General features: G+C 34.1%; 1 protein-coding gene across 2 annotated transcripts in view; it reads left to right on the top strand.

Moving 5' to 3' along the window:
• The window catches only part of SLAIN2 (SLAIN motif family member 2), a 60,728-nt gene that overhangs the window by 24,004 nt on the left and 22,736 nt on the right, over positions 1-13,988 (top strand). For both annotated transcript variants that reach the window (XM_031435020.2, XM_010992856.3), the window contains exons 2-6: positions 572-720; positions 5,585-5,749; positions 8,241-8,402; positions 11,173-11,532; positions 12,137-12,274. In XM_031435020.2, the coding sequence (XP_031290880.1) occupies positions 572-720; positions 5,585-5,749; positions 8,241-8,402; positions 11,173-11,532; positions 12,137-12,274 (974 nt within the window). The remainder of the gene's footprint in view (positions 1-571; positions 721-5,584; positions 5,750-8,240; positions 8,403-11,172; positions 11,533-12,136; positions 12,275-13,988) is intronic.

Here is a 13,988-nt window from a genome sequence, read left to right as displayed (position 1 = left end):
AGACTGAAGTAATTTAGTAAATTGATTCATGTTGTTATTCAGGATTTTTTAAAGTATTGCTTTTCTCTGACATATTATTTGAAAAGGGCTGCAGAGTGGGTACTGATTAACTAAAAGGGGTGAATTACTAATGGTATATTTTTGTGTGGTTTGTGGTAGGAAGGGAACTGGGGAGTTGGAAAGCAAGGTATTTATTGTCTGCATTCTGCCTCCTAGACAAGACTTGATATGATTATATTGGGGAGTTAATCAAGATCTATTGAAAACAGAATAAACTATTTTAAAGACATGTTTCATCATAGTTTTTGGAAGAGAGTAAAAGAGAAAAATAAGACATTTTAGGACTGGACAGTTGGTCTCATTTGGGTTCATTTAATAGTTGAGATTTGGTTTTATATTGATGATTATAGTATCATTTTCTTTTTGTTCAAAAAGTAAATGTGGGTGATTTTAAATATACTCCATCATTTTTACTCCCCACCTCCCAATTTGTATCTGTTCAAAAGGATCCCTGTCTTATAACCTTGTGTTTGATAATTAATGCTACCTTTTTGTTTTTGTTTTCTTCTAGGCTGTATTCATCACCAAAGAAAAAACTTACACCAATGCAGAAATCAGTTAGTCCATTAGTTTGGTGCAGGCAAGTTTTGGATTACCCAAGTCCTGATGTTGAATGTGCTAAAAAGTCTCTTATCCACAAACTTGATCAAACTATGTCAGGTATGTCTAAAATTTTACTTGTAAAATTTATCTTTTTACTTTCTTTAATCAAAAAAAAAAACATAAATATTAAGCGTTACGTTTTTAGGAAGGCAGCTCTTTGCTTGGTAGTGTTTTTCAAATCATGTTGTGCATGTCATCATGAGTTTTTGCCCTATAGACATAACCCTATTCTACTATTAATAGCTTTTTTCCCCCAGTTCTTTATTTTTATTTAGCTTCATCCTCAAAAATAATATCCAAAAAATAATAGGTGTTTATGTGGTAACTTTTTTGCTAATGCAAGCTAAAACAAATAACTATTAAAAAAAGTTTTCTCTGGTATCATCTAAAATCATCTCACCAGCCCCAGGGAAATTTTGATGTGGTAGAAGGATACAGGTTGAGAAACAAAAAGACCTCATTCTCACTGTATCACTTGGTTGCTGTGAGACTCTCTGCAAATTATTTAACTCCTGTGAGCTTAGTTGTCTCATGCGAATGAGCACTGTAAGGTTATTTTAAGGATTAAACGATAATGTTTATGAAAGAGCCTAGCATGTTTTTCTGGCTCATACAGTGCTTAGTAAATGTATTCATTTCCCCTTCTTGTTGTCTTTGTTGGGTTGTTTTTTTTTTTAACTTGGAATTTTAGGTTTAAATTGCTTTTGTGCTCTGTTTAATAGCATTCACAAACCTGACATAATGTATGTGTCACTATTTATGGCATTGAATGTAGCATGCTAGTGTGTTAGAAATGTAGAAAAAATATTATTGACTCTTTCTTGGAATTACTCTCAATGTTTTAAGAATATCAGTTTCCTAGAATACTCGTGTAGTAAAACATTAATGCATGATTTGTAATCCTAAATAGGTTTTTTGTTTTGTTTTGTTTTTTGCTCTGTGTTTACTTGGCAGCTATATGCTTATAATTGTTTATTTTGGCTTTATTATTGAAATATGTGCTCTCTTGTTAGTAAGCTGTAAATGGTCAGGAGAGTCAGGGGGAGCCTACACAGTTAAACTGGCTGTAGTTTATAGTTAAAGTATAGTTCCTTTGGCTATGAGGAGAATGATTATTATAAGAAAATAATACATGGGATGGGCATAGCTGAGAAAACCAAAGCTGTTGCACTTCAGAAATAGCAACTGGAGTGAGTAGCTTTTTGCTTTATTATAACAAAGGTATTGAAGATAGAAAGAGTGTGTTAAGAGAAGCTATTACTCTTGAACCAAAACTAGGTATAATCAAGTATTGGATCTGCTTAACAATGTTTAGATTTTACAGCTGTATGCACAGAGCAATAGTTATAATTGTAAATATAATATATTTAAAGGAAAAAATAATTTGGCTATTACAAGTTTGAACTTTGTAGTCCTAAACTTCCTTTTTCCCATATTGGAGGGGAGATTGTTGTTTTTTGCTTTGTTTTGTTTTTTAAATGGAGGTACTGGGGATTGAACCCAGGACCTTGTGCATGCTAAGCATGTGCTCTACCCAGCCCCAACACCATCCCCAGTTTGTTTTTCAAATGTATTTTATGATAAGGCAAAGCTTCCTAGGAACTTAGCTTTTGTATTCTAGCAGAACCATTCTGCTCCATCACATTCAGCTTCTCTGCAGTGTCCTGCCATGTGTTCCTAAGATGTTCTTCTCTTGTTTTATTATGATAGTGCATTATCTTTTTTACCCTGCCTTACTCTCACTGTGGTTTTCTTTTCACTCTTTCAAAGTTCTCCCTTCTCTGCCCTTTTTTTCTTTCTTTTGGTGGTAGGATTTATATAACATAGAATTTCCCACTTTAACCATTTAAAAATATACAATTTAGTGGCACATTAGATACATTCGCATTGGCATCCCCACTGTCTATCTCCAGAACTTGTTTGCCATTCCATATACTAAAATTCTGTACCCATTAAACTTCCCATTCTTCCTGTCCCCCACCTAACCAGGTCTCTTTTGCCCTGTTTCTCTCTGTTTTGTTGATTTCATCCATTCATATGATGTCCATCTCTGTTCAAACTAATCTCCTTCATGCATTTATTCAGTTAATATTTAATAAGAGCCTGTTATGCATGAAGAATTGGGGAAAGGGTTGCTGATACATGATGAAGAAAGACTGACACTGTACCTTCACTCATGGAGTTTATCATCTAGTAGGGAAAACATTAGTACAAATAATTTTTATAACCGGTGATACGTAATAAAAGAATGGTATACAGTGCTTTGAGCTTGGAGAAACAGGAATTTTGCCTCAGGGAGTAACGTTTGGCCTGAGTCATAAAGATTCAGGGAAATTTAAGTGGGCTAAAGGGCAAGGTGAAGGAGGGAATAGAGTGTTTCAGATGGAGAGAACAGCATGTGCAGAGGCTCTGTGGGAGCATGTGGGAAGGAGCCTGGCACACATGAGGAACTGGAACAAGCCAGGGTGGCTGGAGACTAGGGAAGGAGAGAGAGGAGATAAGGCCGAAAGGTATGCAGGAGCCGGACTCTGCAAGGCCTTAGAAACCATGTTAAAGGTCTTGGACTTTATTCTAAAAGCAATGGGAAGATATTGAAGGGTTTTATTCTAGGGATAGTGTGTGGAGGCAGGAAGAAATGATAGGATTTGCATTTTGATAAGGTTTTATGCATAGCTGTAGATTGGAGAGGGCCAAAAGTGAATGCAGGATGCTTTCGAGAGGGATTGATGATGATAGTTAGACCGTGTGTTGGGGGGTAAGGGTCATAGTGGAGATGAGAAGGTGTGAAAGGAAGAGGGAGTGAACCAAATATGAGGGAATGAGGGAGAAGAAAGAAGCAGCAGTGATTTCTAGATTTTGACTTGTGTGATAGGATGAATGTTGTTGTCATTCTGAGATGGAGACCCCAGAAAGAGAATTTGTTTTAGCAGGAAAATCATGAGTTTGGATTTGTTGGCCCTGGGTGCATTTGCCATACCCTCAGGGGAGACATTAAATGGGCAGCTTATATGGAACTGAAGCTCAGGAAAACTTAGACCTGGAGATAAAAGTAACAGGGATTTGGGGGAATATAGATAGTAGCTAATGTGGATATGAATGAGATTTCTCAGGAAAAAGAATATGGTTTAGAGTGAGAAAATAAAAGGGTTGAGGACTTGAAGTGCTAATGATTAAATCAATAACCAAATAAAGAGAGACTACTTCAAAGGAGATCAGAGTAAAGAGATAGGAAGGACTGAACATCCCCATTTCTGCTCAGGTTGATATATCTGAGATCATGCTACATACTACATGGTATGTTTAATGGTGTCTTGTCTCATGGTGAATATGTATAAAACTATACATATTCCTGCACTATCCAGCTAAACAGAAAACCTGCATTTCTCCTCCCCAAGCCAGCACTCTGCCTGGAGGCAAACCAGAAACTTCAGAACCATCTTGTTTTTTTCCCCTTAGTAGTCCTTTCATTTTCAGTGTCTATCCTTTTCTTCTTCTTCTCCCTCTTCCTCCTCCTCCTCCTTTTCCCCCTCCCCCTCCTCCTTCTTCTTTTTTGTTACTTTTTTTTGCCTAGTTCAGTTTGATCTATTTAACATCAGAATTTCCATCAGTCCCCCCCTCCCCCCAGCTGACTGGATCATTATCACTCTTGCTCAGAAGTCCCTGGTGGTTGTATCATTACTACTGAACAAAGCTTAAGGCTCCTGAGCATGTAGTGTTCCAGTCTTCCTGTGACCTGGCCCCAGTTAGTTTTCCCTGATTCCCTCACCATGTGCTTTACCTTTCTCGATTACTCACTCTTATTTCCTGGACATACTTTGTGTCTTCAAAATACTGCTTTTGTTTGTGTTATAAACACATATGAAAATACATACTTTTTCCACTTTCAGTGGGCTAACAAATTACTCCTCATCCTCTCAAGACTGCACCAGTGCCTCTCCTTCCAAAAAGCCTTACCTAGTTTCTCTCAGTTCTTATGAATTACTTCTGTCTCATCATTTCCACAACCCCTTTGCACCTTTATGATAGTATTCATTTCGTTTTGCCTTGAAATTGTCATTTTTTTGCCTATTCTACTTGGCTGTAAGCCTCTGGAGAAAAGGCACCATGTCACATTTGTGTATTTATTCTACATAGTATTTTGTTCATGGTCATAAATACTGAATAAGCTTTGAATTTTGGAATAGGGTGGAAGAAAAAAATATTTTTAAGTATCAAAATTTTCTGTATATAATTGCATTTGATATCTTGGCTTTACTTTTGTACTATTTTTATAATTTTATATGCATAGTACAAAATTTTTTCCTTTTTTTGGCAAACATATTCTCCTTGGCCCAGAAAACTGGGGAGAAAAGGCTTTTTTTTTTTTTTTTTTCTTAAAAAGAGAGTTCTCGTATGTTTGACCTTAACCTGGCCTAAATAGTCAATATTGCTTTATTTTTTTTCAAAAATCCAAACTTTGGAAAGGCTATTTTTAAAGCTTATTATTTCATAGTTTTTTGTTGTTGTTGTTGTTAGCAATATGTATTTGTTATAAAAAATGAGAAAACATAAATATGCTTTTATATTTATTTTATTTTTAAAGGCTATTCAAGGTTGACACAATTGGAGTAAACTTTCCAACAAGACACAAGTAACTTAATTTAGTGGCTAATAATTTATTGAGGAGATATTCTTCCTATGGTGTTATTTTTGTCTGGTGTGGCTGCTGTTTTATTTGCATAACAAAATTTAAGATAATGGAAATATTTGGGATTATTGTGATATATTTTCCCCCACTACTATAGAAATGTTTCTGTATTTAAATTGAGACAGATAATGATTTAATGAACTTTCTAATAGGAAAAGTTTTTGAAATGTTAGGAAAAATTTTGAAGTGTTGTTAGTTTCTTAAATTTGATTTCCCCCCTTGTCATTAATGCAGCTCTCAAGAGGCAGAATTTATATAATAATCCTTTCAACTCCGTGAGTTACACAAGTCCTTACAGTCCAAATGCCAGTAGCCCATACAGCAGTGGTTTTAATTCTCCATCCTCAACCCCAGTGCGACCTCCTATAGTCAAACAGCTAATACTTCCTGGAAATTCAGGTAAGGAGACAATGAAATGGTGTACTTAAGAAATGCTTGTTTGGTACATGCACTCCAGTTTTCATAGCAACACTATACACAATAGCCAAGACATGGAAGCAACCTAATGTCCCCCAACAGATGACTGGATAAAGAAATTCTGGTATGTTTATATAATGGAACACTACTCAGCCATAAAAAAGAATAAAATAATGTCATTTGTAGCATCAGTGATGGACCTAGAGATCATCATTCTAAGTGAAGTAAGCCAGAAAGAGAAAGAAAAATAACCATATGATATCACTTATATGTGGAATCTAAAAAAAGAAAAAAGAACTCTAATGAACTCATCTACAAAACAGAAACAGACTCGGAGACATATTAAACAATCTTATGGTTACTGGGGGAAATGGGGTTAGAAGGAATAAATTTGGGAGTTTGAGATTTGCAAATGTTAGCCACTATATATAAAAATAGATTTTAAAAAATTTCTTCTGTATAGCGCAGGAAACTATATTAAATGTCTTGTAAGAACCTTTAATGACAAAATATGAAAATGAATGTATGTATGTATATGCATGACTGAGACATTGTACTGTACACCAGAAATTGATACATTATAACTGACTATAATTCAAAAAAATAAATAAATGCTTTTTAATTTACTGCCCTGCCTCAGAAAATAACTTACTCATCAGTAGTTTAAGTCTAATTTTGAAACCTCTAACTAGTTAGAGAAAGTATCATTGAGGAACTACTTAGCAAGCAGCAAGTAGTATTGTATTAGGCACCAGGGTTACAGATAAGCCAGGTTACATCTGTAAAGTTTTCTTCAGCATGTATGTGAAAGTTTTTAAATCTGGCTTGATTAAATAGGGTCACTAGCTTAATTCTCTTAACCAATGAATGCTTATTGAGTAGCTTGCTTGGGTTATAAAAACTATAGGGCCAAAACTTTTTAAATAGAAATTTTAATAAGCTTTGATATTGCACTTAAATGATAGTATATGGCTGTGTATGAATGTGCCAAGAGAGTGTTTCGAGCCCTGAATAATACAGGAGGGATAGAGTGCTCTAAATTGGGAGAACAATGTTTCAACATTTCACAGGTGTAGTTCTGTAACTAAGGTTATTACTCTGTAGTTTACTGTTCTTGAGAACTCACCCATTCAGTTATTCTTATTGCTGCTATTGTTATGATTAATTATTATAGCTTCCTTAAAAATTGTTAACTACATCAAACTTTTGACCTGTGTACTCCCTAGTCTAATCACTTTATTGATCCTGCTGTTAGCTCTCTGAAATATTTCACCTGTACAGTCATACTAAAAAGTTTGATCTGCCATAGTTGTTTAATATAAAGAATTTTAATCAGGCACTATTTTAGACTGACCTTGTAGTACTTATCCTATCATGTGCACTATCCTTTTCTTGATAATATAAATACTAACTGTTTTGTATTCTTCTTGCTCTTCTTATGTGCCTTTCATGTTGGAGCTGACTCTTATGGTGAAGAATTTTAGAAAAACAAGAGTTTCAAATCTGTATTAGAAATATTAGTAGGGGAGGATATAGCGCAAGTGGTACAGTACATGCTTAGCATGCATAGGGTCCTGGGTTCAATCCCCAGTACCTTCTCTAAAAATAAATAAATAAACCTAATTACTTCCTCTCACCAAAAATGAACGAATGAATGAATGAATAAGTAAATACTCATGACAGCATTTGAATTTTCTGAATTCTTCACTAGAATGTGATCTAATCTAATGAAAACATTTCCTTAGAAACAAGTTAAACTCTTTTGGATATGTATATCCTCTGACCTGTCTTCTATCTCCTTTTGGTTTAGAGTGATAAAACGCATTTTTTTATCCAGTCATTTTCTTTATCCCATCTTTGTCCTTCACTACTAACCTTCAGAGAACTACTTGGTTTCCCATTACCAATTTGGCAAAGGAATTTTGTAAACATGACATAATGTAGGAGAAGTAAGCTTAGTGTCCTTCTTTTGGTTTGTTTCTAAATCTCTAAGGAATCCTGGTTTTCCTCAAATTATAGTTTTCTTGTTTAGGTAAAGTAGATGCTTTTATTCAAGGGAAAAGATGATGGTGTTTCCTAATGAGTGAATTTGGGAGGAAAAAGCACATCATAAATTCATCTGTTTATAGAGCATTTTCATTGGCTACTTTTTAAAAAGTTGAAATCCTCTAGCATGTATTATTGAACATTAACTACTTGGCCAGGTACTGTGTTGAAAACTTAATTGTTTTGTAAGGATATAGATAAGTTATAGCTATATGAAAATGTTTGTGTTTGTCATTGTATATAAAGGTGTCTCTATAGCCCTCTTTATTCTTAATCAGGTCAGTTTTTAATTTCAATATTTGGAAATTTTATAAACAGAAAAGGCAATAACAATGAACTGAATCCAAAGACATAATATCAAGTTAATTGCAGCAGATGTTTATTCAATTTTTGTTTCACCAAAGTTTGAATCTTTTCTTTTTTTAAGGTAATTTGAAAAGTTCATCAGACAGAAATCCTCCACTCAGTCCTCAATCCTCTATAGACAGTGAGTTAAGTGCTTCAGAATTAGATGAAGATTCAATTGGATCCAATTATAAGCTAAATGATGTAACTGATGTGCAGATTCTAGCTCGGATGCAGGAAGAAAGTAAGTATTTTAATTGTTCAAAGTTGGGGTCTTTCATTACTGCATAATTTTTTGTGGTTATTAAATATGCCTTACAGTGTTGTGGATCAGTAAGGTAGTAAGAGTAGAAATGTTCAAGTTTCAGAGGCTTATTCAACATATAGATGGTTTGTTCATTAACTTATTTTCAGAGTCCGTTTTATGTAGAGTAGTTTGCTGTGTGAGGAGCAAAGAAAAGCAGGCTGTGCTCTGCTTCTGTGACTGGTAATCATACCTTGCATGTTATTCTGCACTGTAACTCACTAGTGTAGTTATTACTCTATTGCTCTGTGTTCTCTTAGTGTAGACCAGGATTTCTCAGCTGTTCTTTCATTATTACCCCTCTAAGGAGCCTATTTGGACACATTTTGTTTTCTTTTTACCCACCCCCACTCCCATTAAATGTTAATACTGCAGGTATACAATATATCTCTCTGTGTACTATAAAGGCCACAAACTACTATGATACCTAAGATTTTTCTACACCCTCAAAACTAATTTTTTATCCTTGGAGGCAAATATCATCTTTTTTAGAATGTATGGTGTAGTCTATAAAAAAGACCTTTATGAAAAAATCAGAATTGTGATATTAAATTACATGAAGTGTGTGATGTTGCTTTGCAGAGAGATCCCTGCAACTTTTTAGGTCACAGATGCCTTTGAGAATCTGATAAAAAAGGTTGTCCCCTGTCATTCCCAAAATATGCATATGTATAAAATTTTTCATACTATTTCAAGAACTCATCAATGCCTTGGCTCTCATCTGAATGTAAGATGATGGTGATAGTATTATTCTTGCCTGTACATTTTATTGTAAGATGCCATTGGCTTAACTGTGAGGGAAACAGACTCTCTAAAGTAATCCCTTTAACCTTTACAATGAAAAGATCCTTGAAGCACAGATTTCAGAGTTTTGACAATTACCTGAGGTAATGGAGTCATGCTATAATTTAGCTGAAAAACTTCCTGTTTAGGCCCTTTCTTTTATGTAAATCTGTAGTAAGTTTTATCAAGCTGCAACATTTATTAAGAAACTGAAGAATGTTTCTTACTCTGCTAATTTATTTCCCATTTTCACACAGCTTTCCTTAGAAAGATAGAAGGGGTTGGTGCTTGTTTTATCTGTCTTTAGCCCTAGAAACTAATAACATATTACCCTTTCCTTCTATAACTTAATATATATATATATATCTCCTCTCTAGGAGTATGGTATTGTCAGCTAGGGAGGGGCTAGTTATTGTCACGGATGTGAAAATAAAGAATGCTGCCTAACTATAACTCAGAGTAAACTCACTCATTTCTTCTTTGAACCGTGACTTTTTAGACTACAGTATTTTGTTGGAAATTCAAACAACTGTAGCTTTCATATTGTATGTTGGTAACAAATAATAGAAATTTTAGCTTTCCTTTAATAATCCTTTCTAAGCCATCCACGTGCACAAATATTTTTCTTGGTGAATTAAAAAAAAAAGGTTGCTAAAAATGTTGTGTGATACCTCCTTAAACGCTAGCTTTTTTTTTTTAAGAATGATTTTCCTTTTTACAATATTTACCCAGTTTTTTGGTAGCAAAAATGTAGAGTAACAGATTTGGGTTGTTGCCTGTTTAAGCCCCCTCTTTTTTTAAGATGAGAAACCACTCACAGTGGTTGTGACTTCCTAAGATCCCTTCCTTGTTAGTGGAGAGGCTGCATCAGGATCTGGATTTTTCTTTTCTAAAACAGTGCTCTTCTCACTGGTTTATTATCTTTTGTTAGATGACTGAGTGCCATGTTTTCTGTAACATGACACTAAGTAACTTTGTTGGTTATTGCAGTGGGCCCCAAACCTGACTGAAGATCTAGATGGGCTCCAGGAATCAGTAGGTTTACAGGTACCCTGGTGTGATTCTCATCTACTACTTTGGGGAACCATACTGATAGGACTTTCTGTGTATAGATACATAACCTTAAAGTTTGAATACTGCTGTAGAACAGATCTTTTAGACTAAACTGCCAGTAATTAACAGGACTTCCTCAAAATATTATCTAAATTTTATAATTGTTTTCAGTTGTAACTTTTTCCTTGTTAAATATGTATCAACATTTGTTTTTTAATCTACAAGTTTTTATACTATTTGAAGGGCTCCTCAGGTTGCTTGGGTGTTTCTGGAGGTATCAAGATAAATAAGGGACTCCTTTGAAAATTCTTACTTGATGGCTTAGAATTTAAACTTGTTTTATGGAAGTCTCTTAGGTTTTGAAGCAACTGAAATTATATTTGTGTTCGAATATTAAATTTCTAAGAGTGGGATAGAAGTTTCCTTCATCATCTTCATGAATAAGGTTAATCCAAGGGTTCGGTATTGAGGGAGTTTATTTACTCACTGATGTATTCTTTGCACTAGTTGGACAGTAATTGTTTTCCTTCAGTATTCCTTTAGTGTTGATATCAAATTTGGATTACTGTTTTTTGGAGTAGAAATATTTTTAAGTTTATGGTTCTAGTTTTAATAATAGATTTCAGATTCAAGAAGAAATGTTGAAATTGGGTGAAGCTTTATAGAATTTCTTTCAATTTAAAAATAGCCTTTTTGATGTGGTATTTGTATCCTTATATGTGGGGAGATCTAAGGTGATTAATTGAAAAGAGAGCTTTCCTTTACACTTTATACCCTGTTTGAATTTCTCAGTGGTAATCTTTTGCCTTTACACCTTGTTTGAATGTTTACAAATATAACTAAAGAAATAAAATAACACATTCGTTATTGTCAGGTCTCCGGCAAGAATATGCAGCCACCACATCTCGTCGCAGTTCTGGTTCATCTTGCAATTCTACAAGACGGGGTACTTTTAGTGATCAGGAACTTGATGCACAAAGTTTAGATGATGAAGATGACAATATGCATCATGCAGTATACCCTGCTGTTAACAGGTTTTCACCATCACCACGCAATTCTCCTCGACCATCACCTAAGCAGTCACCCCGAAATTCACCTCGTTCTCGATCTCCTGCTCGGGGAATAGAATATAGTAGAGTGTCCCCACAGCCTATGATTAGCCGCTTACAGCAACCTCGCCTTTCACTTCAAGGCCATCCCACAGATTTACAGACAACCAATGTTAAAAATGAAGGTAACTATAATGTCTGGAAGAAATTTGCCCTTCGTATTTCAGTTTGAAAGTAACGGTTTTTTACCAAGGCTTTGTATTTCGGATAAGTAGATCAAGAATTTAGTCAGTTTACTGTTTTATTAATACTGAGTCAGAACAAAAATAAAGGGAGGAAGTGAATTTAATTTTACTTGATTGCTTTGCTTTGTTATACTCATGAAGTGATCTGTGTACAGATCTTGATTTAAATAATTTATGGTTGTTCTTAATATTTCTACCCATTTATAGAATCTGTATTGAGTGGTTTATTTTTATAAGATGTGTACTTTCTGTTAACTCTTCTGAAATATGTAGAATACTTAAATAAAGAATTTGAGGGAGAGGGTATAGCTCAGTGGTGTGTGCTTACCATGCATGAGGTCCTAGGTTCAATTCCCAGTACCTCCATTAAATAATAAATAAATAAATAAACCTAATCCCCGCCCCCAGAGGTAAATAAGATAAATTGTACAAAAAATAAAATAAATATTCTTTTAAAAATTTAATTTTTGAATGTTAATATTTAATTCTTTCTCCATTTGAAAGAATGTTTTGATTTTTTTGAAAATTGAAATTCTGTTGTCAGAAAAACTAAGACGCAGTCTTCCAAACCTGTCCCGGACATCTAATACACAAGTTGACTCAGTGAAAAGCAGCAGAAGTGACTCAAATTTTCAAGTGCCAAATGGAGGAATACCTCGCATGCAACCTCAGGCTTCAGCCAGTAAGTATCTTTCATGTATCAGTTATTTAAAGAAAAATGAAAATTATGGATTTTAATTTTGTACCAAATAGCTGTATTATTATAGTAAGCATGTAGTGATTATTAATTGCTATAAGATAATCATAGCTATAATAAAATTGAAAATTTGTCCCTATGAAATACACAATTGTATCAATACTTCTATTTGTATAAAACTGTGTTCTGTCTAGAATTTTAAAATAAGCAAATTCTAGCTTTTTATATTAAATATATATGCCTTGAAAACCTCATATTCTGCAGTACTGCACATTAAAAATGATAGGATTTTGAGGGGAAAAAGTCCTGAAACAGTGCACTTAAGACTCAAGCAGCTTTCTTACTAGAACATTAATAAAAATGATAATGACCTTATAAAAATTCTAGCACAGTTAAAACATGTTAAAATACATATTTCAGCAAATGTAGAATTTCATTAAAAAGTTGAAGGTAACTTGATGGAAAGGAAGGGTTGATACTGTTGAATTAAGGAGACATATGCAACATAAAACAGAGATCAAAGAGAATCATGCAGAAAGAGCTTCTAAGACAAAGTGGCCAGACTGAGCCGAAAAGTGATGTGGGAATAGATGGGCACTCGGACCTTACTGTACAAAGTGATTAAAAAAGAATTGAATGCTCCCCAAAAAGTATTGCTTATTAACTAGAATAGATAGGAGCATGCAGTCAAACCAATTTTAAACAAGTTATCAGGGTTATTTATACAATTTTACAAATGCTTAATATGCATGCCTTCTGTCCCGCAGTTCACATCAGCTTTGTAGTCTGATTAATTCAGTTCCTTCATAGCATGTTTACTGTCAGTGGTTGAAGTGGTCACTGTGATGTGTTCCTTCATTTCCTGAAAGCTGTGAAGAAGAAATGATACAAACATGAGGTTACTGACTGTCTATTCATTTATAACTTACTTATTGAGTAACACAACTTTGAAAGCATTCAATTAAAAAAAAATTCCTTTGCACTCTTCCTTGGCTCTGTTGTCTTTAGCTGAATTGTATCCTTTGTGTTAAGCTGCTGTTACTTGGTGGCTCAAAAATGAACAATCCAGGAAAAAATATATTTGAGCCAAAATGCTTTTTTTGATAATATTGATAAACTTTCCTTATTTACCAATTGCATGTTTTATATTACAGAACTTGTACTGTACCATACATTCATAATCCTATTTATACCTCTGAAGAATTCTGTGAAGTAGGTTCAGTTACTAGCACATTTTACAAATTATGAAGTGAAGCTTTCAAAGTTTATATAACTTATCTGTGATAATACTGTACAGCTTATAAGTAGCAAGTTAGGATTCAAGCACATGTTGATCCTGCTTGAAAGTGGAAATCCACCTAGAGAGATTTGTCACATCAGTGATTTAGTTCTAAGGCATAAAAATTATTGGGAAATATTTGTTTTTTCTAAGATAAACTAAAATTTTAGGCACTGTGAAAAATTATTACCCAGAGATTCGTGTACCTCATTTCTTTAGATGGATATATGCAAAAACATGTTTTTGCACCAAATTAAATTTTAAATTTAGTATTCCAGGTCTTGTGAACTGTGTGTTTAAGAGCATCATTATGATACTAATATGGTGCTCATAAATGGTATAGAGAATAGGGATTCACAAAACTTTAAAAGTAAAGTAAAAATACAGTTTGAACTCTTACGTTATCTCTGTAGTGGTGAG

The sequence above is a fragment of the Camelus dromedarius genome, chromosome 1 (genome assembly GCF_036321535.1).
Source record: "Camelus dromedarius isolate mCamDro1 chromosome 1, mCamDro1.pat, whole genome shotgun sequence".
Taxonomy (NCBI): Eukaryota; Metazoa; Chordata; class Mammalia; order Artiodactyla; family Camelidae; genus Camelus; species Camelus dromedarius.
This window is presented reverse-complemented; position numbering and strand designations above follow the sequence as displayed.